Source organism: Suricata suricatta, chromosome 5 (genome assembly GCF_006229205.1).
Source record: "Suricata suricatta isolate VVHF042 chromosome 5, meerkat_22Aug2017_6uvM2_HiC, whole genome shotgun sequence".
NCBI classification, from domain to species: domain Eukaryota; kingdom Metazoa; phylum Chordata; class Mammalia; order Carnivora; family Herpestidae; genus Suricata; species Suricata suricatta.
In genome coordinates this window covers 70,209,138-70,234,193 of record NC_043704.1, presented here as the reverse complement: position 1 = coordinate 70,234,193, position 25,056 = coordinate 70,209,138, and the positions used below count along the sequence as shown (strand labels likewise).

The following is a 25,056-nucleotide window of genomic DNA, read 5'->3' as shown; positions in this document are numbered from 1 at the left end:
AACTACTTTACTGGATTAAAAAAATTTTTTTAATTTATTTATTTATATTTTTTTAATGTTTATTTTTGAGAGGGAGAGAGACAGAGTGTAAGTGGACGAGGGGCAGAGAGAGAGGGAGACACCGAATTTGAAGCAGGCTCCAGGCTCCGAGCTGTCAGCATGAGATCATGACCTGAGCTGAAGTCAGATGCTTTAACCACCCAGGTGCCGCTGGATGTTTTAAAAAAATGGTAGCTCAGAACTGGTCCAACTGTCACCTGTCATGACCCCAGCTGTTCTACCTCCTTCCCCCAGTGATAGAAATGACTGGACAGAGGTGCAAAGGGAGAGTCTGCAAGCCATAGCCTGGGTGGGAAGGCATATCTAATATGAGGGGATTTCTTACCCTCCCATGAAGGAGGGAGTTGGGTGTGAGGTTCCAGAGTGGTGGGGAGAAGCTGATATTCTCTTCCCCTGTTGGATATCTGCTTGGGCGCAGATCCATGGCTCTGCCCTTGGCCTGTCTGAGCAGGAGTGAAGGGGAATTGGAAGAAGCTGGCAGGGAAGAGAGAGAGCAGGGTTGTGGCATAGCCAGTCATGATATTGTGATTTATAGTAAGAAATATGTATTTGGTTTTTATCCCCCATCCTGGCACAGAGCTCCTAAAACTGTTGGGATTTCCCAAGTAATAAGAGTGATAAGAGTATCTGGATATTCAAAAGTATCCCCTTTCGGGGCACCTGGGTGGTTCAGTTGGTTAAGCCTCCGACTTCGGCTCAGGTCAGATCTCACGTTCATGGGTTCGAGCCCTGCATCAGGCTCTGTGCTGACAGCTAGCTCAGAGCCTGGAGCCTGCTTCCGGTTCTGTGTCTCCTCCTCTCTCTGCCCCTCCCCCTTTCATGCTCTGCCTCTCTCTGTATCAAAAATAAATAAAACATTTAAAAAAATATTTAAAAACAAACAAACAAACAAACAAAAGTATCCCCTTTCAACCACAGCTGGGTTTACGTTAAGAAGGTGACTTGGAAAGCACCTAAGGATGGGGGCTGGTTACCTGGAGAACCAGCTATGATTAGAGAGTTGGAACTTTCAGGGGAGAGAGGTGGGGGCTGGAGAGTGAGTCAAATGACAGAGACTGATGATTTATTTAATCAGCCCTGCCTATGTAATGAAGCAGCCATAAACCCCCAAAAGAACAAGGTTTGAAGAGCTTCCAGGCTGATGGACAGCTCGATATTTGGGGAGGGTTGTGAGCCTGGAGAGAGCATGAAGCTACACACTTCTCCCCCATGGGCCTCTCTCCATGGGCTGTTCCAGGGTTATATGCTTTTGTAACATAGCAGTAATCTAGTAAGTGAAGTGTTTCTCTGAATTCTGTGAGATTTTCTAGTAAATTAATGGAACCCGAGGCGAGTGTCATAAGAACCTCTGATTTAGAGCCAGTCTTTCAGAAGCACAGGTGACAATCTAGACTTATGACCAGCATCTGAATCGGGGGTTGAGCAGTCTTATGGGACTGAACCCTTAACCTGTGGGATCTGACATTATTTCCAGATAGATAATACCAGAATTAAGTTGGATTACAGGGCACCCAGCTGGTGCTGGAGGAGTTCATAGTATGGGGGGAAAACCCACACATCAGAATTGACGTCAGAGTTGTACCAGCTGTGGGCCACCTGGCTGATCACTCTGCAAAGTTGCTGATTTGAGGTGTCGAGCTGGCAGGCTCCTAAAAAGTCAGCTGTGGGGCAGTGACAGAGGCTGGGGGCATCCCATAAGTGGTGCAGCTGCAGGACCTGGTGGAGGAGGGAGAGGTATGAGGAGCAGGCACCCGATGCCTGGAAACACTGTGTCCTGCAGGGTGGGGGGTGGTTTGGGAAATGGCTTTTGTGGCCTCTAGATTACCTACTTAACATTTTATTCTAGGGTTCTCTGTCTCATCCTCTTTCCCCTTTTCCTGTGTTTTTGTATCTTCTTTCTCTCTCCCTGAGGTTATGCTGGTCTCTCTCTCAAGAACACTGGGGTTACAGCCTTGGGGTCAAACGCAGGCTCTTCCTGCCGGCCTCTGATGAGCAAATGCAGGTTCTGGGAAGACTTGGTTATATACTTTTGTCACTTGGTTAAGAAAAAAAAAGATAAGTACATTCCCTCCAGCATCCTCAGATAAGCTGTCATGACCTGGTCACCAAACTCATTTTAAAACATGCTTTTATTCTCAGGGTATGGAGTCCCCTTAAGTTCTTGCCTCTTTTGGGAAAGCCTTTTAAGGCTGACTTAGCCCAGTGAGATCCAGGGAGTGAAAGCTTCTCATAAGCCATTAGGTAACCATAAAGCCTGCAGAGTGGACATGTGAAGGCTGGGAGGAAAGAAGAATGAAATTTCTAAATTCATGATGAGAGATCCATGGGCAAGCGAGATGTCTTCATAACTTAGCAAAGTTCAGGATGTTAGAAATGGGAACCTAAAGAATTGGCTGTTAGGAAAGAAAACGGCAAATACCCGGAGGTGCAGGGCCAAGTGCAGATTTTATAGTCCGGCGTGGACTTGGGGCCATCCTGTCTCTCCTTCCTCTGCTCAAACAGGGGTCCTGTCCTGCCTGCCTCCCAGGGGCATTGTGAGGATCAAAGGAGAAGATTGATGTGGAAGGTGAAAGCACTCTCTGAATTATTGCTCTTCATTGCTAAGAGCTGCTATTGTTATTGCTGTTTCTAATAAATAACAGACCTGTAACAGGCCATGGTAGGAAAATGACCCCAGAGACGGGAAGTTGGGCTATGTCCTGAATTTTGAGATTAGGACTCTGGAAAACAATCCTACATTCACCAACCAGATCTCGTGGTACGGTTTGTTCAAGGACAAGCAGAGATGGACAGGGTCTTTGCTCTGAGCCATGATCACTGTTCTCACATTTATTGACTTTCAGAAGGTCCCTTATTTGTGGCTTGTGAAAGACAGCTGAACAAAAATCGACAGAGATGAAAGGAGCTCCGGCTGGAGTCAGGGACGGGCAGGCGATGCCATCCAAGGGGGTGCTTAAGGCTTAACTGACGGCCCTCATGGGTGTTTGAGCCTTGATCTGTGAGTGTGTGATACAAGGGGAGAAGGGGGGCTGGGCTCCTCCCCTCTGTTTTGTCCGAGGCCCATGGGCCGCAGCTTTGGGTCCTGGATCACGGACACATCCCTTGCTCTCAGCCATTCAGGAGTTCTGACCTTAGATTTTCTTTCCTGTACTCTTGACTTTTCTGCCTTCCCACTGTTTATGGATCACATACATGCTCCGGGTAGACTCCTTGTCCACACTGGTCCATAGCTGGGGCTTCCCAGCCTGTACAAGGTGAGAGCCCCTCATCGCTGTGTGGAAGACCAGTGAGGGGGGAGGTTGGACCACTATCCTGTGCACGAGCAGCTCACAGCATGAGCCGCTACTAGTTTTCTGCAAGTCATTTTAGTATTTCCACAAGGTTTAGTCTTTTTAGTAAAGAGTTTCCATTTGAGTGTTTTGTTAAAGTGCCTTTGTTATTTTTGAATTGGAAAAATAAGGAAGACATCTGTTTAACTACTTATAAATAAGCCTCTGATTCTAAACAACTGCCAAATGATGCTTCAGAATCCTGGGGGCTGGGATAGAAGGGGCTTAGAGATCACTAACACTGGTGTTCAGGCAAGAGAGCAGAGACTGCTCCAGGCATTTAAAAAACAATTTTTTAAAATGTTTATTTATTTGAGAGAGAGAGAAAGAGACACACACAGAGAGAGAACCCAACTGGGGAAGGGCAGAGAAAGGGAGACACAGAATCTGAAGCAGGCTCCAGGCTGACCTGTCAGCACAGAGCCCGGTGCAGGGCTCGAACGCATGAACTGTGTGATCATGACCTGAGCCGAAGTCAGACACTTAACCATCTGAGCCACCCAGCTATCCCAGGCATTTTAAACAGAGGTAATTTAATATGCAGAATCCATTACAGTGGTATTAGGGATGGAGGCACAAAAAGCGTAAAGTAAGTCTATGCAAAGATGAGTAACTGCTGGAAGCTGGTGTCCCTGCACTGAGTACTGAGCACTGAGTACGGAGAGGGAAAGTGGCCTTTCCCAGAGCTCCTGACCGTTGCCCAAGCTGGAACCCAGAGTCCCACACTCACCTAGAAGTGACACACAGCACTTCTACCTATTTTCCTGAGACCAGAACTCACTCACATGGTCACACCTGCCTGCACATGGGCTGGGAGTTGTCTATTGAGCAGCCAGAAGGGAACTGACCTGTGGGACAACTGGTCTGTGCATGTGTGGGTACAGGGGTCACTGTCTGGAGAGAACAGCGACCCATTTGCAGAAATGATCTTCAAGACTTTGTGTGCACATGCTTGCCCTGGCACAGCAGGGTGGGCGTACATCAGAGCAGAGTTCTCCCTGCCTCCTGTTCTACTTGCCTTCCCTGCCCCTCGTGGCCCTCTGAGGTGCTGCTAGCGGAATCCCGTGTACTCTGTTTGCAGGGGGCACTGGCCCAGCCTCAGCCCTGGTGGAAGAGCCAGCTGTTCGTGTGGGAGCCAGTGCTGTTTGGGACCTGGGACGGTGTGTTCACATCCTGCATGATCAACATTTTTGGGGTTGTCCTTTTCCTGAGGACTGGCTGGCTGGTGGTGAGTGATGAGCTGGTGGCCCTGGAGTTTCTGGTGAGCCAGTGACAGCGAAAGGTCTGCACTCTTGGGCATTCCACAGGGCAGGCAACAGATTCCTGAGGCACAGATGCTCCAGAAACATGGAACAAGAAGCAAGAACATATAGCTAGCATTGCTATTGAAATGAGAATCCTGAGAACCTAGGCCCCAGACAAAGCCTCCAGTGGGAGCCTCGCCATGGATTTAAGTTATATAAGCACGGAAATATGAGAAATAGGAGTCAGGACATATGGATGGGACTAGAGGTGGGTCAGAGAGAGCAGACTGGTGGCAATCTGTCTCTGGTTTGTGAGCCTCTCCCGCTTTCCTGGTATTCTTCAGCGTGTCTGGTGCCCTCCTAGTGGCACTGGTTGTCATGCCCCACCACACACAGACCCTGTGTGCAAGACTGCACGTGGCAGTGCTTGGTCAGAGGTGCATGAGGTCGTGGGGGTCAGTTTGCTTCCTCCACAGAGAAACCAAAGGCCTCTCCTTTGTGTCTTCTCTGAAGGTATCTTGGGAGCTTCCAAGCCGAAGTGTGTCCTGAGCAGGCGTTCTGAACCCCTTACATGGGGCCTTCTCCCTGGGACACCAGTGAACTGAACAGGCTGCTCGACACTAAAGACCAGCCAGTCAGGAACCATTGGCGAGTGTTCCAGGCACTACTAGGTACAGACGGGATTATAAACCAGAAGACCTGTTCCTCCCCTAACTGCCCTGCTGGGTAGATTGCACGTCAGGAATCCAAGTGGTTTCTCTAAGCAGTGTTAAATACCTCAGGGGTGGAAGAGGCTCTGAACATATGGTTGCTAAGGTGCCCAGGAAAGCTTCCTGGAAGAGGTGTGGTTCAGCCAGACTTTGAGAGGTGAGCGGGGTTGCACAGATGAAAGAGAGGTGGGTTCATTAAAGGCATGGAATGTACTAGTCAGGGTTTTTTGGGGGACACAAGCAGTACCAATAGGAGCTATATATCTGTACGAGATATATAGGATGTCCTATATGTGTGACAGGGGGGGGGAGGGGGTGTCTGGTGAGTCCCAGTGAGGCTCAGGCAAGAACTGATGTTACAGGCTTGAGTCCAAAGGCTGGAAACATGGGCAGAATTTCTGTGTTGCAGTCTGGCTACAGAATTCTTTCTTCTTTGGGAATCCTCAGTCTTTGCTGTTAAGGCCTTCCAACAGATTGGATGAGGCCCACTGGCATTATAGACGGTAATATCTTTTACTTAGTCTACTGCCTGTAAATGTTAATCACAGCTTAAAAAAAAACAACAACAAAACTACATTTACAGCAACATCTAGACTAGCGTTTGACTAAACAAATGGTCACCATAGTCTATCCAAGTTAACACAGAAAATTAACCATTACATGGGCGAATTCTGGGGGATGAAAGCTGAGCTTTAGCAGGGTATATGGGGTTCTCTGTAGTGGGGTGTATGGGGTTCTAGCCCCTCAGGAGACCTGGGTGAGGCCAGACCTTCCTGAGCTCTTTTACCTATGACCTTGGCTCTCAGGATTCAGCCTTAATTATGGCTTGGATGGATTGGATTTTTTTTTTTAATTAACATGTGAAAAGCTTAGAGTAGGGTCAGCAACCTCCCTAGCGTAGATACAAGAATTCATGTCTCTACACCCTTCCCAGTCTTACAGGGCCTTCCGCTTACAAAAACACAAGGTGTCCAGCTCAGACTCCTTACAGTGCAGGCAGATTTAGGTGTCTGGGATCCACGTCTGTTTTTGCCCCTTCCTAAGGGCCACCTCACTGCCTAGGACTTCTCCAGGCCGTGTCCACGGGAGGCCCATCAGTCTGACTACTGTGGCAGGGGAAGGCCTGGCCAGTGACAGCCGGGCCCTTGTGCTCTGCTTCACACAGGGTAGTATGGAATGGTAGAAAGGAGAAAGAGGTGAGCTTTCTCTACTTTTTTGAGTAGGCTCTATGCCCATCGTGGGGCTCAAACTTACAACCAAGATCAAGAGGCGCGTGCTCTACTGACTGAGCCAGCCAGGTGCCCCCAAGCTATCTCTGTTTGGATTCTTTTTTTTTTTTCTTAAGTTTTTAAAATTTATTTAGAGAAAGAAAGAGCAGGGGATGATCAGTGAGCGAGAAGGAGACATAGAATCCAAAACAGGCTCCACACTGTCAGAGCAGAGCCCAACACAGGGCTCAAACCCATGAACTGTGAGATCATGACTTGAGCTGAAATCAAGAGTCAGACACTTAACAGACTGAGGCACCTAGGCGCCCCTCTATTTTGATTCTTAAGTCTTTCAGGGCTTCTTCCGAACCTTCCCACTGGGTTATTTTTTGGAGAAATGGCTATCCACAGGTGTCAGTTCCTTCTCCAAAGTGAAGGTACAAGTCATATTCATTTTCTTTTGCTGTGTAACAAATTAGCAGCATAAGGCAAATACATGTATTATCCTACAGTTTCTATGGTCCAGGCATCCGAGTGCAGCCTAGCTGGGCGCCTCTGACTCAGAGTCTCTCCCGGGGACGCAAGCAGGCTGTCAGTCAGGGCTGCAAATCCCACCTGAAGGCTCTACAGAGAGGAGCTGTTTCCAAGATCACTTGCGCAGTTGTTGGCTGGCCATGTCATGTAGGCCTGTTCCTAGGGTGACCTCGTTACATGCAGCTCACCTCCCCGGGACCAGCAGTCTAAGGGAGAGAGGGCGAGAGAGAGAGAGAGAGAGAGCGAGCGAGAGAGAGAGAGCGAGCAAGCGAGCACACCCAAGATGAAAGCCACAGTCTTTTTATATCCTCATCTCACAAGTGATCTCCCTTCACTCCTGCAGAGTTCTGTTCATTAGAAGTGAGTCACCAGGTCCAGCCCCAACTCAAGGGGAGGAGATTACACGGGGCATTCGTGCCAGGGGCGGGGGGTCACGGGGGACCGCCTTTGAAGCTGCCTGCCACACAGATACATCCTTTTGTCCTGAAATGATCTCCGTTTTACAGCTCTGACATTAGTTTTACCTGAAACACTGTATTTGATCATGGGAAAAAAGGCAAATGTGAAATGGCAAAAAAAAAAAAAAAAAAAAAAAATAGAGCTTCTAGGAGGTGGCATAAAGCTCGAGTGAGTAGAGTTCATGCCCAGATTTTCAAATAGACAATATGAACTCTAAAGAATAATTGAACAGCACGCTTACAATTTGGAAGATGTTAAAGTGGCAGTTTTGGCCTGAAAACTTTAAGATTGGTGCAGGATATTTTTTTTATCATGTGCAAACAATTTGAAAACACAAACAAAGGAGGGAAAGAGTAATTCTCTAATTTCATTAAAAATATAAAATCAGCAAATAAGAAACTGTGAATAAAGCTTCACTGGATAAAACATCCTGCTCCCTTGCCGCTCACAGCCAGAGGTGAAGATGGGCTTGGAAACAGCCCCCAGGATGGTAGGTCCCATGGTAAATACTAAGCCTGGCATTGTACAGACCGGAGAAAGCTTCCAGGCACCGTGTTCCGGAGGAGGAAGGCCCTAACCTGAAAGGATGCGATGGGCGAGGCTGTCTAGGAGACGGAGTGAGCAGGAAAGCCATGCCCAGGAGGGGGGTGGGGAAGAATATATGACTTCCTTCCAGGGCACAGGGATGAGACGGACGGGGGGAGAGGGAATGGTCAGGAGGGGACTCAGGACGGCCTCCAGTTGCTTTGACTTTACCCTGTCGGCGGTGGGAAGTCACTGAAGAGTTTGAAGTGAAGATGTTTCCCTTCATCTGGAATTTCTTGCAGGCCTTACTCTTGTGGGCTGCCTCCATCCTTTCCCAGGTGCCCAGCTCTTCCTCCCCAGTCGCTATGGCAGCCCTGGAGGTGTGGGGGGAGGTGGTTAGTGCTCCTGGGAGGGGCCTGACTGGCTGGGCCTCCCCATCCTAACCCTTGCTCCCTGATGTTCTGCTGCAGGGAAATACAGGAGTGCTCATGGGCATGTTTCTGGTGTCCTTCGTCGTCCTGGTGGCCCTCATCACTGTGCTGTCCGGCATCGGCGTTGGGGAGCACTGTGGGGTTGGCAGTGGTGGCGTCTACTCGATGATCTCCTCAGTGCTCGGCGGGCAGATCGGAGGCACGATCGGGCTACTGTACGTGTTTGGACAGGTAAGCCTGGGAGGCTGGGGTGGGGAGCGGTGCCCTGAGGCCATCAGCAGGTGGGATCTGTTCCCTCGCTTGGCTGTCTGCCACCATCTTCTCATCCACCTTCCCATTTAATCTGGGGAGAAGCAAACTGGGGTAATTGCCCCCATTTTATAGAGGGGCAGACAGGCTCTGAGAGGGAATTCAGAAGCAGAGCTTAGCCCACTGTCCAGGGCCCTGACCCAGAGTCCAGGGCTCCTTCCTCTCCACCTCTGGTGCCCCATGGCATCCTGATTTGCCCAGGAAGGCGGGGCCTGGGCTGGAACTATTCTTGCTGCCCATTCTAGGGAGGGGAGTGCATGACAGTGGCCAGAGCCCAGGTGGCAGCTGGGTGGCCCAGTCCCTGGGGCACTTTTGTGCCGAAGAAGGGACATTTTACCGGTGCCAAATGACTTTCCTGGAAGTGGGCACTTCTCAAATGAGCTGGAGCTCTAGGCTCATTGATGGCTAGACGGCTTTGCTGAGGAGGCTGAGAGCGTGTGTGGATGCCCTGTCTGAGAAGGAGGGTACTTCTGAGGGGCTGCGCAGCTGGGGACGCAGGCTCCCAGAAAACGAGTGAGCAGAAGCACTGGGCCCACTTAGCTAAAACACAGGCGTGGTGACCTAATGCAGAGGAGACAAAGACACGCATTAAGAAGCAGCTCTTTGTAAGCACTTCTTGGCTTGAGAAAGGCTTTTATGATGGTGCAGAGGGTGGTGGGTGGTTGAAAACACAATTTCAAGAAAAAGAACTTGTCTAAGTAAGGGTACAAGAGTCTTCTCAAAGAAAAGATAGGGTTGGTTCTTTTTCTTTTCTTTTTCAGCAGCAGAAACAGGGTTATTTTAGTATAACTACTTCTGATTCTCCAACAGCACAAAGGTTTTGTATGTGTGTGTGTGTGTGTTACGTGTATGGAAGGCAGCGAGACTGTCACTGCACTCTTAAAAACCACTTGCCTTTACTGGAGAAAGATCGTTAAGCTCAGTAGCTTTGGAGTCAGTAATAAATGGTTAGTTTACTTTAAAACCCTGGGGATTTGCCTATCGATGTTTTGTTTCTGTGCCATCTTCTAGCCCAGTTGCAGCCCCACTCTCTGGTAGGCAAGCTGACCTGTGGCAGCAGATACCACAACAGGGGACCAACGCCAGACTGGGGGCCAGCGGAAGGACCTGTGCAGAGATGGAGCGGGATGTCGTGTCTCTGTGTGTGGGCTTTCGGAGGCAGGGTGTTCATAGAACAAGCGTTTTCTGCAGCTGCTGCCAAATAGCCACCACATCGACCTCCTCTCTTGCTTTGCTTGCTCTCCTTTTGGGTCTCGGTGAGAAACACTGGGGCCCCTCCAGCCCGCCCTGTCTTCAGCAGGCCTCTCCGTCGCCTGCAGCTGACCTGGGCTGGCCTCTCTGATCAGGGTGTGGGTGCTGCATAAGCCTTTTTATATGCTATTGGATTCAGTCTGCTAGGATTCTGTTGACGGTTTGGGGTATCTACTCACGAGGGGTGTTGGTCTGTAGTTTTCTTGTGATCTCTTTGTCTAGTTTTGGTCTCATGATAAAGCTGACCCTATAGAATGAGTTGGGAGGTGTTCCCTCTTTTTTTTGGAAGAGTTTCTAAAGGATTGGTGTTAATCTTTCTTTAAATATTTTGATAAAATTTAGTGGTGAAACCATCTGGTCCCTCGCTTTTCTTTGTAGGAAGTTTTTTGGTAACTAATTCAGTCTCTTTACTTATACAGGTATGTTCTGATTTTCTGTTTCTTCTTGAGTCAGTTTTGGTAGTTTGTGTTTTTCTAGGAATCTGTCCATTTTATCTCTGTTATTTATTTTATTGGTGTGTAAAATAATTCATAGATTCCTTATAATACTTTTAGTGTTTGTAAGATTGGTAGTAATGGCTTCCCTTCTGTTCCTGATTTTAATCATTTGAGACTTCACTTCCCAGTCAGTCTAGCTAAAGGTTTGTCTGCAAAGAAGCAAGTTTTGGTTTTGTTGATTTTTCTGTTTTTTTTTTTTCTGGTCTTTAATTTATTTCTGTTCCAGTCTTTAGTATTTCCTTCTTCTTGCTTCCTTTGGATTTAGTTTGCTCTTCTTTTCTAGTTTCTTAAGCTGGAAGGTTAGGTCATGGACTTGAGACCCTTCTTCTTCCAGGGTGTCGCTGGGGCTTCTGAGGGTCCCTATTCCTGGTTCTTACTGACCTCTAACCCCGTCATTCCTGGGCATGAATACACTCATTTGTTTTTAATGATTGCTGGAGCAGACTGCCTGTTTGCCCTAGAGCAGGGGTCAGCAGACTTCCATTACAAAGGGCCAGAGAGTAAATACTTCAGTTTTTATGAGTCATACATCTCTGTCTCAACTGTTCAGTTCTGCTGTTGTCTTTCAAAAGCAGCCATAGTCAACGTGAAAAACTGGGCTTAGCAGTGTTCTAATAAAACTTTATTACCAAAAACAGGCAGCAAGCAGAATTTGGCCAGCATGTGAAAGTTTGCTAACACTTGTTTCAGAGATAAAAATTTAGAAGATATAAGGGTGCCTGGCTAGCTGAGTCGGGGAGGCATACAGCTCTTGATCTCAGGGTTGTAGGTTTGAGCCTCATATTGGGTGTATAGATTACTTAAAAATAAAATCTTTAAAATATATAAAGGCTATAAACACTTAAAATAATCATTTTTAAAGCTTGCAAATCTTTTCATAGCCCTGCAATCTTCCAGATCCTTCCCCATCATCTCTCTGAGGTATTGATGACCCCTTGGCCAGTCGAGGAAACCGTGAACTAGAGCCCCTCCTCACTCTCTGCCCTATTCATTGAAAAACATTTTTTCAATGTTTTATTTATTTTTGAGAGAGAGAGAGAGAGAGAAAGAGAGAAAGAGTGCAAATGGAGGAGTAGCAGAGAGAACCAGAGACAGAATCCAAAGCAGGCTCCAGGCTCTGAGCTATCAGCACAGAGACCTATGTGGGGCTTGAACCCGTGAACTCTGAGATCATGACCTGAGCTGAAGTCGGATGCGACTGAGCCACTCAGGCCCCCTCTGCCCCACTCATTTTTGTGGGTCTGAGGGCTTCTTTGGGGTTGCTTACCCTGGATACCAAAATATATGGCATTAGCCTGTGTGGTTGTGTCTGTAAGTATTTATTACTGCCTTACATGGTCTTTGCTAGACTCTGTGCAAAAATCCGTGGAAACTGGAAAACTTTCCTAGACCTGTTAGGGGCTGGAGTTTTGTGGTGGGAATTAACGTAGTCAAGCAGCTTGAACCTTAAACAAGAATTTTCTGTCAGAAAGTAGGGGTGTGGAGGGCAGCTCTGGTCTGCTAGGTAGGTCCCCAGAGATGAGAAACAGAATGCCCATGACTGTGAAGGTGCATTTGTGGTAGCATAAACACCTTGGAATGGAGGTGTTCTGCCCTGAAAGTAGGTCACCCTCTCTCTGTAAAATGGTAGGTGACACCCCCTGCTCCCTGCAGCAGAAGGTTAGAATGAAAAGGGAAGAGGAATATCTGTGATTAAAAAATTTAAGAGGTGATAAAAATACTTAAGAAATATAATACGGGCGCCTGGGTGGCTCAGTTGGTTAAGTATCTGACTCTTGATTTACGCTCAGGTCATGATCTCACAGTTTCATGAGGTCGAGCCCCACATTGGGATTCTCTCTCTCCTTCTCTCTCTGTTCTTTCCCTGCTTGTGCTCTCTGTCTCTCTCAAAATAAATACATAAACTTTAAAAATATAAGTATAATAAACTCTGGGGTTGTTTGTATGTTAAACAACAGGAACGTGTTCCAGTGAAGAGGTGTGTTCATGGTTGGAACGGAGAGTGTCTGGACGACTCTGGGGAGGGGCCTGCAGGGCTCTTGTCCAGAGGTGGGGGTGGCAAGCTCACTGGGCAGAGGGGTGCGGGGGGAGCTTTGTGTCCTACACACACAGTGCTCTCCATACCTAAGTGTAGCGTTTGCATAAGCAGAATAGTACTCTTATATAGTTGTTTTTATTTTTCCTTTATAAAATTACAAAATGATGTTCACTGTAATTTCGGAGACAATGTAAAGAAAAAGTTCATTTCCCTCCCTGTCCTGAGCTGTTTATTAAACCCACCATCCTTTTCTACCACCCTCCCTGTGTTCGTGTATGTGAATTTATGATTGTTGAAATGCTTCCTTGTTTTTACAAAAATGGGGATAGAGTTCATACTCCATTCCATGGTTTGTATTTCTCACTTAACAATAAGTTAGATATTCCTCGAGGTTAGTGCTTAAAAAAAAAGTTTATTTATTTATTTTGAGAGAGAGAGTGAGAGTGTAAATGTGCAAGCTCACACAAGCAGGAAAGGGGCACAGAGACAGGGAGAGAGAGAATCCCAAGCAGGCTCCATACTGCCAGTGCAAAGCCCCATGCGGGGCTTGAACTCATGAATCATGAACTCACGAACCATGAGATCAAATCTTGAGCCAAAATCAAGAGTCACATACTCAACCAATTGAGCCACCCACGCATTCCTAAACCTGTGCTTTTTAACTAGTATTGCATAATATGAATGTATATTCATGCACCTTGTCTTCTCTATTCATCCTTTTACTTTTTATTCATCTCTTCTATTAGAGTAATTGTATTTTTCTCATTCCTAAAATCTGTAAATTTTTTCAGGGGAGGGGCAGAGAGAGAGGGAGGCACAGAATCCGAAGCAGGCTCCAGGCTCTGAGCTGTCAGCAGAGAGCCCAACATGGGGCTCGAACCTACAAACTGCAAGACCATGACCTGAGCCAAAGTCAGACACTTAACCAACTGAGCCACCCAGGTGCTTCCCATTTTTTCTTTTCTTAATCAGACTGCTAGTTGTGTATGTGTTTTATTTATCTCTTAAAGAATCAGTTGTTATTTTTATTTTAAATATTTTATTTTTAAGTAATCTCTACACCCAACATGGGGCACAAACTCACAACCCCAAGATTAAGAGTCACACATTCCACTGACAGGGCCAGCCAGGCTCCCTTTAAAGGATCAGCTTTTATTCTTTGTATTCTTTCTTTTGTTAATTTTTTCTTTTTCCTTTTATTAATCTCCTTTTTATTTCATACTTCCTTTTATTAAATACCTTTTCCTACTATTTTTATTTATATTGATCTTTTTATCATGTCTTACATTAAGTATTTTATTTTTTCTGCCCTTTTAAACTAATAGAAATATTTAAGGTTATACTTTTTTCCCTTTTTTCCCTTTTGAATGCAGGATTAGTATGCCTCTCAAGTTTTAGGATACAATATTCGACTTTTCATTACTTTCGAGATCATTTAAAATTTATTTACTTATTGTGAAGTTTTACACCTTTATTTGACAATCAGCAGTTAGTTCTCATCCTCGTTAACTGTCTGTGGATTTTTGAAAGTGGTGACAGGCACATAGGTAATCAGCACATAGAGCTCATTTGGTGAGTCTTCATTCTCATTGCGTTGTCTGGACGACCGCACACGGATCCGGAACGGAACATCCCTCAGTCCTTTGGCCCAGACAGCTTTGTTGAGGCTGGTGTCAGTGTGCACATCTGGGGTCCCCATCACATTCGTAGCAAATTTCCGGATCTCGGTGCGTGCCTGAGGGGCACCCTACTTGAAACCCACTGCATGGATGCCCTGGGGACTATTGGCGGTGTGTTCTCTGGTCGCTGCCTTGTTGATGGCAGAATGACCCTCCTTTCTCTCGCCACCCTTCTTTGCGGGAGCCAGTCTGCTGAGCCCGGGTGGCAAGGAAGAGCGCGAGGTATTGTGGCAGAGGGCTAGATCATTTGAAATTCAAAAAACTCGTCATTTTGTTAACATGGCTCAAATTTATTTCCCTTGTATATTTTCCCCTTGCTGATTTGGAAGTTCTACTGTGCTTTCTGTTCTGAGAAGAGTTATAGCTCACCCTTAGAAAGCCCATAATTATACTTTTCCTGTAGTTCCCACCTGAGCAGCATTGCTTACTGTGTTCCTCCACCTACCAACTATGAAATCCCTATGGCACTTTTACTTACCCACATTCCATAAATAACCTCACCTCCTACCCCCAAGCTCTTAGATTTTGAGAAGACGGTTTAATTTGGGGCTGTTATTGGTTTCCTTCATAGTAAGTCCCTTCAGTTTTAAGAATCCTTACAAGTTACATTGCAAATTTCCAGTGACAATACCATCATCTATTTAGCATTAACAAAGTATTTTATGAAATTCATGACTAACTCTCTCTTTTTTTCTAATAGCTAATAATAATATAGTAAAATATAATAAAATAGTAAAATATATTAAATAGCTAGTTTATTTTATATATAATATTACAGTAAAAATCTTAAGGCTAATAGCTAGTATCTCTGTAACTCTATGAGCCAGATGCTCTTCTAAGACCTTACATAAATTACCTCATTTAACTCACAGTAACTTTTTTTCTTGAGTTAATTTATTTTGAAAGAGAGAGAGTACGAGTAGGGGAAGGTAGAGAGAGAGAGGGAAAGAGAGAGAAACCCAAGCAGGCTACACACTGTCAATGTGGAGTCCAATGCAGGACTCACAACTCACAAACTGTGAGATCCCAACCTGAGCCGAAACCAAGAGCTGGACACTCAACCAACTGGGCCACCCAGGTGCCCCCTCACAATAACTTTTGAAGCAAGTTCTGTTATTATTTGTGTTTCACACATGAGGAAATGAAGCACAGAGAGCTTAAAACACTTTCCCATGTCACACAGCCTGCAGTGGGAGCCACAGCACTTGGCCCTGGCCTGGTGTCACAGTCCATGCTCCTAACCGCAGTGTCCTTTCACACAGCCTCCACAGGCTTCTCCTGTATGTTTTGCTCCTGGCATCTTTGGGCTGAAAAGTGATGTTAGCTATGAACCGGAGAGAGGAGCTGTGCTGGAGCGACTGGAGACAAAAGGCAGTCTTTACTGCTTGGCCCGCTTCATGGGAGCAGATTCTGTTCACCAACTAGAAAAGGAAAATGTGGGTCTGGAAGCTCCAGATGCAAATGGTTGCATTCCAGTTCTGGTGTCACCCTCTGCACGTGCGAGGTGCCAGACACCTGGGAAGATGATGATCACCACTGTTACCATTTGTTTTTAAATTCTGATATATCTGGCCATGCAAAGTCCTGTCGACCTGGCCAGATAGTAACAGACTAGCAGTGTCATTATGCCCATCACACTCTTGGTATTTAGTCAAGAGTAACTTTGAGTCACGAGGTGATGTCTCTCTCTCATCTGCCTATCAAGGATGACTTTCTTTCTGCTACATTTATTGAGTTCCTCCCCGCCCTTTGCCCAAAATAGACAGAAATGCCTAGTGTAAGTTTGGGGGACTTTGACAATGATGGTGTGTCTAGGAGCAAAATGAGCTGATCTCAGTGAAGAATGGGGCCTCCTTCCTGAGCTCCTCTCCAGTACAGAAATTATATCACCCTTCTGGTCTTTACCTAAAAGAGCTAGAAATTAATGGTACCTGCTTCCCAGAACACTTTTTCATGCAGTCAACATATCACAAAGTATCAGTTGAATGCTTGCAACATAGTTTGCGAATGTAGGGGCTTTGAAGAGGTATGACCAGCATAAACATTTTTGTTTTTTAGGATGTTTGCATCCTTTGTGGCTTGGTGTAGGGGACAAACTTACATGCAGGAACTAAGAATAGACTAGTGACCCAGATAATTAATTGCATTACTTACTGGCAGTAAGCCTAATATTTATTCAGAAAAAGGGGATGAGGAAAGGCTTCATGGAGGAGGAGGAACTTGACTGAGAGAATTAGTCTCCTGAGAGAACAATGGGAGCAGAGCATAGTGATGACCATGACCCACTGGCCTGGGAATGGGGAAGGATCGGACCTGATGGAGAGGAGGGGGCTGAGGAATTATGAAAAGTAAGGTTGGTGATATTTTCAAATATTTATTTGAAATTGAGTTTTAAATATATATGTATGTATTTTAACGTTTTATTATTTATTTTTGAGAGTGAGAGAGACAGAACATGAGTAGGGAAGGGGCAGAGAGAGAGGGAAACACAGAATCTGAAGCAGGCTCCAGGCTCCAACCTGTCAGCACAGAGCCCGATGCAGGGCTCGAACTCAGGAACCGCCAGATCATGATCTGGATGCTTAACTGACTGACCACCCAGTCAGTTTATTTTTTTAAAATACTTTTTTAAAAGATAAAATCATGACTTTCAAACAAATATAAAATATACATGGACCAAAGATTTTATTTAACTCGTTAATTAATGGAGGAGCCAGTAAGATGTTAAGAGCAGTTGAGAAGCTGCATGTTGATTACATAGTTCCTGGTGAAGCAATTTCATAAATAAATATAAGGATAAGATTGCTGATACAAGATTGGTTAATGTCTTACAGGACAACAAACCGAATCTTTTGGGTTGTCTGTTCCACTGGACAGAAGTTATTTGTATCTCTGCTGGAAAAAAAAAATCTATAAATTGACAGTAGCTTCACAAAGTCTGGGACATTTAACACATTGAATCAATAGTAAACAATGAGTAGAACTAAGCACATTCACCTCTAGCCAGTCCTTGGGTAGCCTTTGTTCCATATGACATTGAAAGGATGTGCTGCCCACTTTTCTTCTTATTCTAAGTTTCAGGTTAAGTTTTTTAAATATATATAATATTGACCTACAAAGAAGTGGAGAAAAAACTGGGATGTGCTTCAGTGCCTTTCTAAGACTCTGAGAGGGACCCCCAGTGCTCCTGAATAGCTCAGGGAAGTTGAGAGTGCTCTTTGGCCCAGAGTCCCCACTCCTTCCTCCGGTTGATCTTCTCACCTTAGTTACTACTGACTGGCATTTGTGCTCCTCTCTGGATGATGGCAGGAGCGTAGATGAGAAGAGACGGGGCCCAAGGCGGAGTCATGGCCAGGAGGGGCTCCCCAGCCCTCGTGTGGGTTCCCAGGTGCTGAGCCCTGATGGGGGTGAGTGCAGCCCTCAGTGCAGGGCAGGCCTGACCCGTGGGTTCCTGAGTCTCTGTTCTCTTGCCAACTCTTCCCACCTCGTTGCCTGTCAGTGTGTTGCAGGTGCCATGTACATCACTGGCTTTGCTGAGTCCATCTCTGACTTGCTGAGCCTCAGGAGCATCTGGGCTGTGCGAGGAATTTCAGCTGCAGTGCTTCTGGCCTTGCTGGGGATTAACCTGGCAGGCGTCAAATGGATAATTCGTCTCCAGCTGCTGCTGCTGCTCCTGCTGGCTGTGTCCACGCTAGACTTCGTGGTGGGCTCTTTCACACACCTGGACCCAGGTAAGCCTTTTGGAGTGAGTAGATGGCCTTCTGGGGGTCTGTACTGCTTTCTAGATGTTTGTAGGTGTGAGTTTGCAAGAGGACCTCTCAATAAGCTTCCCTTCCACGAGGGTGCTGTTCCTGGAGCAGGCGAGTGGGTGTGTCTTGGCTGCAGAGGCCCCCCAAGCCCCTCCTCACACAGGTATTTTCACTTAGCACATTTTCTACACTCCTTTTTATTTTCTTTCTGTTAAAAAAAAAAAACCAAAACATCAGGGGGCGCCTGGGTGGCTCAGTCAGTTAAGCAGCCAACTTCAGCTCAGGTCATGATCTCGAGGTTCATGGGTCCGAGCCCCGCATCAGGCTCTGTGCTGACAGCTCAGAGCCTGGAGCCTGTCTTTGGATTCTATTTCTTCCTCTCTCTCTGCCCCTCCCCTCCTCACATTGTGTCTCTTTGGCTCTCAAAAATAAATAAAGGTTAAAAAAATTAAAAAAAAACAATAGGACTGTTTAAAACAAAGAATAAAGTAAAACTGGACTAGATAAAGATTAAATTCATTAACAGTGATGAATGGAGTGGGCAGGAAATAGATCTGAAAGTAGGGAAGAAGATAGATTTTAATTTTGTGTGTCATATTTTATTTCTTTTGTTTCACTTATTTATTTTTATTTTCTTTTAGAGAGAGAGAGAGAGGGAGAGAGAGAGAGAGAGAGAGCATGCACACATGTGTGCCAGAGGGGGAGGAGCAGATGGAGAGGGAGAGAACCTCAAGCAGGCTTCATGCCCAGCATGGATCCCATCACGGGGCTTGAGCCCACAACTATGAGATCATGACCTGAGCTGAAATCAAGAGTCGGATGCTTAACCCCTCTTTTGTGTTAAAAGGACCTGATGGAAACATTACACATGTTAGCAATTGTCATCTGTGGGAGATGGGGACAGATACAGGTTGATCACCTACCATTTTTTTAATAGTGAATTTTCTTTCAAAACAAAAACATGAATTCATTAACTAAGCTTAAAGAAGGAAAATAAATAGCAGGTGTACTCTGCACCATTTGAAAATGATGTCACATATTGGTAACAAATGGACCACTGTTTAACCCTGGGTTTTCTTGGGCCTGGAGGATGCTTGGCAACTCTAATCCCCACTTCTTATGCTTTGAGTGGGATGCTGTTATCCGCAGTGTCTGTAACGGTATAGCTTTGTGATCTGGGTTGGTTTGGTGTCAGAAGGCTTTGTTCCTCTGCAGGGTACAGAGCTCTTCGTGGGTGCCTGAGAAAAAGGGTAGCTGTTGATATTTCACACTTCAGGGACTCTGGCTTTTTATGGCAATAGTGGCCAGGCATCTACGTTGGAATCCGGACAGGGAAAGGGAAATGGGGCCATCCTCTGTGTTAGAAAAGAGAAGGAAAGAAAACGACCTGCAGCAGAAGTGCCTATCATGGTGGGAGCACCTGCTTTGTGCCAGGCCTTGTGCTTAGCACTGCACATGACTTGTCTCTCGGAACCCTTATCATAACCCATGAGAAAAGAACAGTTATACCCATTTTCCAGAGGAGGAACCTGGGGATTATATCATTCATGGTGATGAGTGGCAGAGCTGGGAATGAAATTCACATATGCAGCTGCACTGTTTTTAGGTAGGAAGCAATGTCTGTCTTTACACCACCAGCTGCCTGTTGGTGATAGTAGCTCTGCTTTCCCCCATGAAGGCTGCCCTGACCTGTGTTCTAAACAGTCTTGTCTTTCATAAAGATGTTGGTTGCAGGAAGTTCAGAGTTCAGTTGGTACACGCTTCTCTGGGCTTACTCCTTTTTCATGTGTTCAAAATCTTCTGTTGGAAAATAGTCACTGCCCTGAGGTCCCCAAGTGCCCCCTGCACGCTGACATCCTGATCCCCGCCCCAGAACCTCCAGACTGTCCATGGCCCAGCATCCAAAGGGTTAACCCTTGTGCGCAGGGCTGCCCCAGGACCCGCTCCAACGCTCAGAGCCAGTGCGGTGTCCAAACCCATCACTTGGCGCCTGGGCCTTGCAGCTTGCTAAACACTTGGAGCATCTCCATTGCAGGGGAGGAATGATTTGTTTCCTGGCCTCGCACCAAGTGCAGAGACAAGCCCACATCCGGAGGGAGACCTGCTGGCTGTTTGGCTGTAAAACTAACTGTCGGTGGGGGCGAGGGAGTCCGCTCCAGGCTCCCCTTCCTGGGTGCTTTCTCCTTCCATCCGCGGGGTTGCTGAAAGAGCATAATTAAGTAAACTGCAGGGTGATGCTGCTGGCCTCTTGGAGACCTCACTAGGCCGATGGGCTTTCCTTCTTCTCGATTAGAAGCTATCTTGGCTGCTCTTCTGTTACTCCGAGTATTTCTCCTTCTTTCTGGTCAGTACATTAGCAGGGTGTAGTGTGAAGTGAAATTTATTTTCAATCATTTCCATGGCAACTGGCCCCTCTTGAATCTGTTTTTGGTATCACTGATGTTTTATATGGGCTACTTTCTTTGCAGTTAAAAATCCACACTAAAACTAGACTGTAAACCTTCAGAATGGATTTAACAGAATAATTTCAGCCCTTTGGAAAAACGACATGCAGATAGACTTTTGAAAAAGGCAGGAAAAAGGACTGGAAGGAACTATACCTAAGTGTCAGCAGTGATTGTCTTTCTGAGGTTATGGGCGGCTACATTATTTCATTTCTTCGTTTCTATCCATTGGTTAGTGCTACTTAAAAAATTAAGAGACTGTACTTTTAAAAAGTTTATTTTTTTGAGAGGTGTGGGGTGGGCAGAGAGAGAAAGGGAGAGAGAGAATCCCAAGTAGGCTCCATACTGTCAGCACAGTGCCTATCACGGGGCTCGATCTCATGACCTGAGTCAAAAACCAAGAGTCGAAAGTAGTTAACTAACTGAACCACCCAAGCGGCCCTAATAGACTGAATTTTTTAGAGCAGCTTTAGATTTATGGAAAATTGAGCAGATGGTCCAGAGGTCCCCATATCTTTTCCCTCTCCTTTACCCACCACCATTCCCCCTCTTACCAGTATGTCACACTACTGTGGCATGGTCATTACAAGTGACAAACCAATGCTGATACCTTATTAGTATCTGAAGGCCATGGTTTAGAGTAGGATTCACCCTTGGTGTTGTGCAGTTCTGTGGTAACTTACAGTAATAATGTGTATCCACCATGATAGTGTTGTACAGAATGGCTTTAATGTGTCAAAAATTCCTGTGTGCCACTTATTCACACCTCCTCCCTCTGGCCCTTGAATTCTTTTTTTTTACTATAAATTTTTGTTTTTGATGTTTATTTTTTCTGAGAGAGAGACAGGCAGAGCACATAGGACAGAGCAGGACGTCAGCAACCACACTTCCACCTACTGTCCCGTAGAGAAGGCATAGATACCAGCCAGGCAGAAGCCCTGCGTGTCAGAATCATAAAGTGTACTTCTTCCACAGCTGCCTCTGCTACTAGGCATACAGAGACCTAGCCTTCGGAAGGACCTAGATCCTTCCCAAAGGGGAGGGGAGGGGCAGAGAGAGAGGGAGACACAGATTCCAAAGCAAGCTCCAGGCTCTGAGCTGTCAGCACAGAGCCTGACAGAGGTCTTGAATCCACGAATCGTGAGATCATGACCTGAGCCAAAGTTGGCCGCCCCACCGGCCCTGAGTTCTTCACAACCTCTGATCTTACTCTCTCCCTCTCTTGTTTTGCCTTTCCTAGAGTCAGAATCATGCAGTATGTAGCCTTTTCAGACTCACTTCTTTGGATGTGAAACACTCTAGTATGTTAAACACTCTGATAGGTATCTCTCTAATAGTAGTATTAAGCATGCAATTCAGTAATCACATATGATATTAAGCATCTTTTCGTATGTTTATTTGATATATATCATCTTTGGTGAGGTGTCTGTTCAGGTCTTTTGACCATTTTTAAATCTGGTTATTTTCTTATTGCTAAGTTTTAAGAATTCTGTATATATTTTGTACACAAACTCTTTATCACATATAGGTCTTGTAATATTTTCTCCCAGTCCATGGGTTGTCTTTTTATTCTTAAAATAGAATTTTTAAATGTTTATTTTTGAGAGACAGAGAGACAGAGCACAAGCTGAGGGAGGGTCAGAGAGAAAGGGAGACACAGAATCCAAAGCAGGCTCCAGGCTTTGAGCTGTCAGCATGGAGTCTGATATGGGGCTTGTACTCATGAGCGTGAGATTATGACCAGAGCCAGTCAGACACTTAACTGACTGACCCCAAGACCTTCTTTATATATATAATTCTAAATTGATAGATATAGAATTCTATATTGATAGTATTTTTACATTTAATACTTTATTTTTTAAAGATTCTATTAAGAGATATGTAATTTATATTGATAGTTTTTTAAAATTTAATTTAACACTGCTAATTAAATTTAATGCTTTATTTTTTTAAGTTTTATTAATTTATTTTGAGAGAGAGAGCAGGGAAGGGCAGAGAGAGAGGGACACAGAGAGAGAATTTCAAGCAGGCTCAGTGTTGTCAGCTTAGAGCCTCACATGGGGCTCGAACTCACAAACCATGAGATCATGACATGAACCAAAATCAAGAGTCGGACGCTTAACCCACTGAGCTCCCCGAGTGCCCCACTTTCTATTCCTTCAACAATGTCTTTTGCGAAACAGAAGTTTTTAATTATAATGAAGTCTAACATTAATATTGTTCCTTTATGGACCATGCTTTAAAAACTCATTATTAAATCAAAGGTCATGTAGATTGTCTCCTGTGTCATCTTCTAGACGTTTTATAGTTTTGAGTTTTACATTTAAGTCTGCAATCCGTTTTGAGTCAATTTTGTGAAAGGTTTAAGGTCAGTGTCCAGATTTGCTTTTGCATGTGCTTGCCCTGGGGTCGCACCGTTTTTAAAAGACCACACTGCCTTTGCTCCTTTGTCAGAGATCCGTTGACTGAATCTGTGTGTGTCTATTTCTGGGCTGCCTGCTCTGTTCTAGTGCTCTCTGTGCTTGTTCTCCGACACCACACTGGCTTGGGCAGTTCCGCTTTCTAGGGAGGGCTGGGGCCGGCTGGTGTCAGCCCGGCAACCTTGTCCTTTTCATTCGTGTCATGTTTAAACTCAGGGAAGGAATGTTTTAAAAATACACTTAAGCCTAACTTTATTTCTGTCCCTTTATTTAAATATAAAAGACTAACTAAAAAAAATCTAAACAGTCCTGGAATGTATAAAGTAAGAATGTGAAAAGTAAGACCGCACTTCATTTTCACACCTCTGCCCTCTCCTGGGAGCTTGGGACAGGCATTCCTTAATACTGCTGTCAAACACATCACCCCAAAAGTTAGTGGCACAAGACAAAAATAAACACTTACTACTTCTTGCCTTTTCTGTGGGCCAGGAGTTTCGCTGTGGCATTGCTGCGGGTTCCCGCTCGAGGCTTCTCACGCGGCTCAGGCGGACAGCAGCAGCGGCGCAGCTGCCTCGCCGGGGCTGGGGGAGCTGGCTGGCAAGCGGGGTTGGTTGTGGGAGAGAGGCCTCCCTCCCTCTGCATGTTGTCCTTTCCGGAAAGCTGCTTACGTGTCCCCAAGTCATGTGGTGGCCGGCCTCCCTGAGCGCAAACAATCAGAGGGAGCAAGAGAGAGAGCACACGCTCTGTCCTTCACGCGCTCTAGCCTCAGAAGTCACAGAGCCTCACCTGTGCCGCCGTCTCTTTGTTAGACGCGATTCACTTAGTCCGGTCGCCTTCAAAGGGAGGGAAATCAGTTTCTACGATTTTGAGTGGAGAAGGATCAGAGAATTTGAAGACACACTTTAAACCACAACAGTTAATTTTGAAATCAGAAAAACATTTTTTAAATACACTTAAAAGAAATTATATTTCCCCTTTATTTCAGAGACAAAATAAATGTTTTATAAGAATTAAAAAAATACTGAAATATAAAATAAAAAGTGGAAGTTCCGTCCCTTACTCTACTCTCCTGCTCCCCAGAGGGCTATTGGGAAACATCTTTCTGGTCTGCTTTCAGTGCACATACGTAAACACATTCAACATTGTTCTTTGTAAAACTGTGCTTGAATTCTGTTCTGCTGTTCCTCTCACACTCAATAACATATCACAGACGTCAGGACTGTAATGTCAGTACATTTAGGATTCCCTCATTCTTTTTTGACATTTAAATAGTACTCCATATGACAAATCTAAAATATTTCATATTTAAACATATGTTTATTGATGGATATTTAATTTTTTTCTAGTTTGTTGCTATTATAAGTATTGCTGACATGAATATCCTTGAGCAAAATTTAAAGCTTATTTCAGTTTTTAAAAAATTTTTAATATTTATTTTTGGAAGAGAGAGAGAGAGACAGAGTGCAAGTGGGCAAGGGGCAAAGAGAGAGGGAGACACAGAATCTGAAGCAGTCTCTAGACTGAGCTATCGGCACAGAGCCCGATGTGGGGCTTGAACTCACGAGCTGTGAGATCATGACCTGAGCCAGTCTGAATCTGAGCCACCCACATGCCTCTAAAGCTTATTTCTATTGGATCAAGGGTTGTAAATAGAATTAATAGAACAATGGTCAACATATTTTAAATTTTAATAGGTTCTGAGGCTCCTGGGTGGCTCAGTCGGTTAAACATCTGACTTTGCTCAGGTCATGATCTTGCAGTCTGTAGGTTCGAGCCTTGTGTAGGGCTCTGTGCTGACAGCTCAGAACCTGGAGGCTGCTTTTGATTCTTTGTCTCCCTCCCTCTCTGCCCCTCCCTTATTTGCATTCTCTCTCTCTCTCAAAAATAAATAAACATTAAACATTTTGAACAAAATATCATTAGGTTCTGCCTTCTCATTAAGTTGTTTCATTTTGAAATCCCACTGACCGTATGTAAGAGTTATTGATTCCCCATACCCTGAACAATATTGGATATGTTCAACCTTTCAAATTTCTGCCAAGAAATGATGGGCAAAAATTGTGCTCCTTTAAAAATCTTAGTTTTCTGAAATCATTAATGAGAATTATTTTATTCATATTTTTATTGCCACTTATATTTATTTTTCTTTGAATTATTTATTATCTTTCC

At 45.2% G+C, this 25,056-nt stretch overlaps 1 protein-coding gene, 1 long non-coding RNA gene and 1 pseudogene across 2 annotated transcripts in view; 1 reads left to right on the top strand and 2 right to left on the bottom strand.

Moving 5' to 3' along the window:
• The window catches only part of SLC12A8 (solute carrier family 12 member 8), a 133,830-nt gene that overhangs the window by 18,427 nt on the left and 90,347 nt on the right, over positions 1-25,056 (top strand). Inside the window, exons 2-4 of the mRNA XM_029940720.1 lie at positions 4,471-4,617; positions 8,540-8,731; positions 17,774-18,005. Of these exons, the coding sequence (XP_029796580.1) occupies positions 4,471-4,617; positions 8,540-8,731; positions 17,774-18,005 (571 nt within the window). The remainder of the gene's footprint in view (positions 1-4,470; positions 4,618-8,539; positions 8,732-17,773; positions 18,006-25,056) is intronic.
• LOC115292492 lies at positions 14,071-14,695 on the bottom strand (annotated as a pseudogene).
• LOC115292683 lies at positions 16,936-23,458 on the bottom strand. The gene is made up of 2 exons (XR_003909090.1): positions 23,351-23,458; positions 16,936-18,231 (listed from the first exon to the last, which is right to left on the bottom strand). It is a non-coding gene; the product is annotated as an uncharacterized LOC115292683 (long non-coding RNA).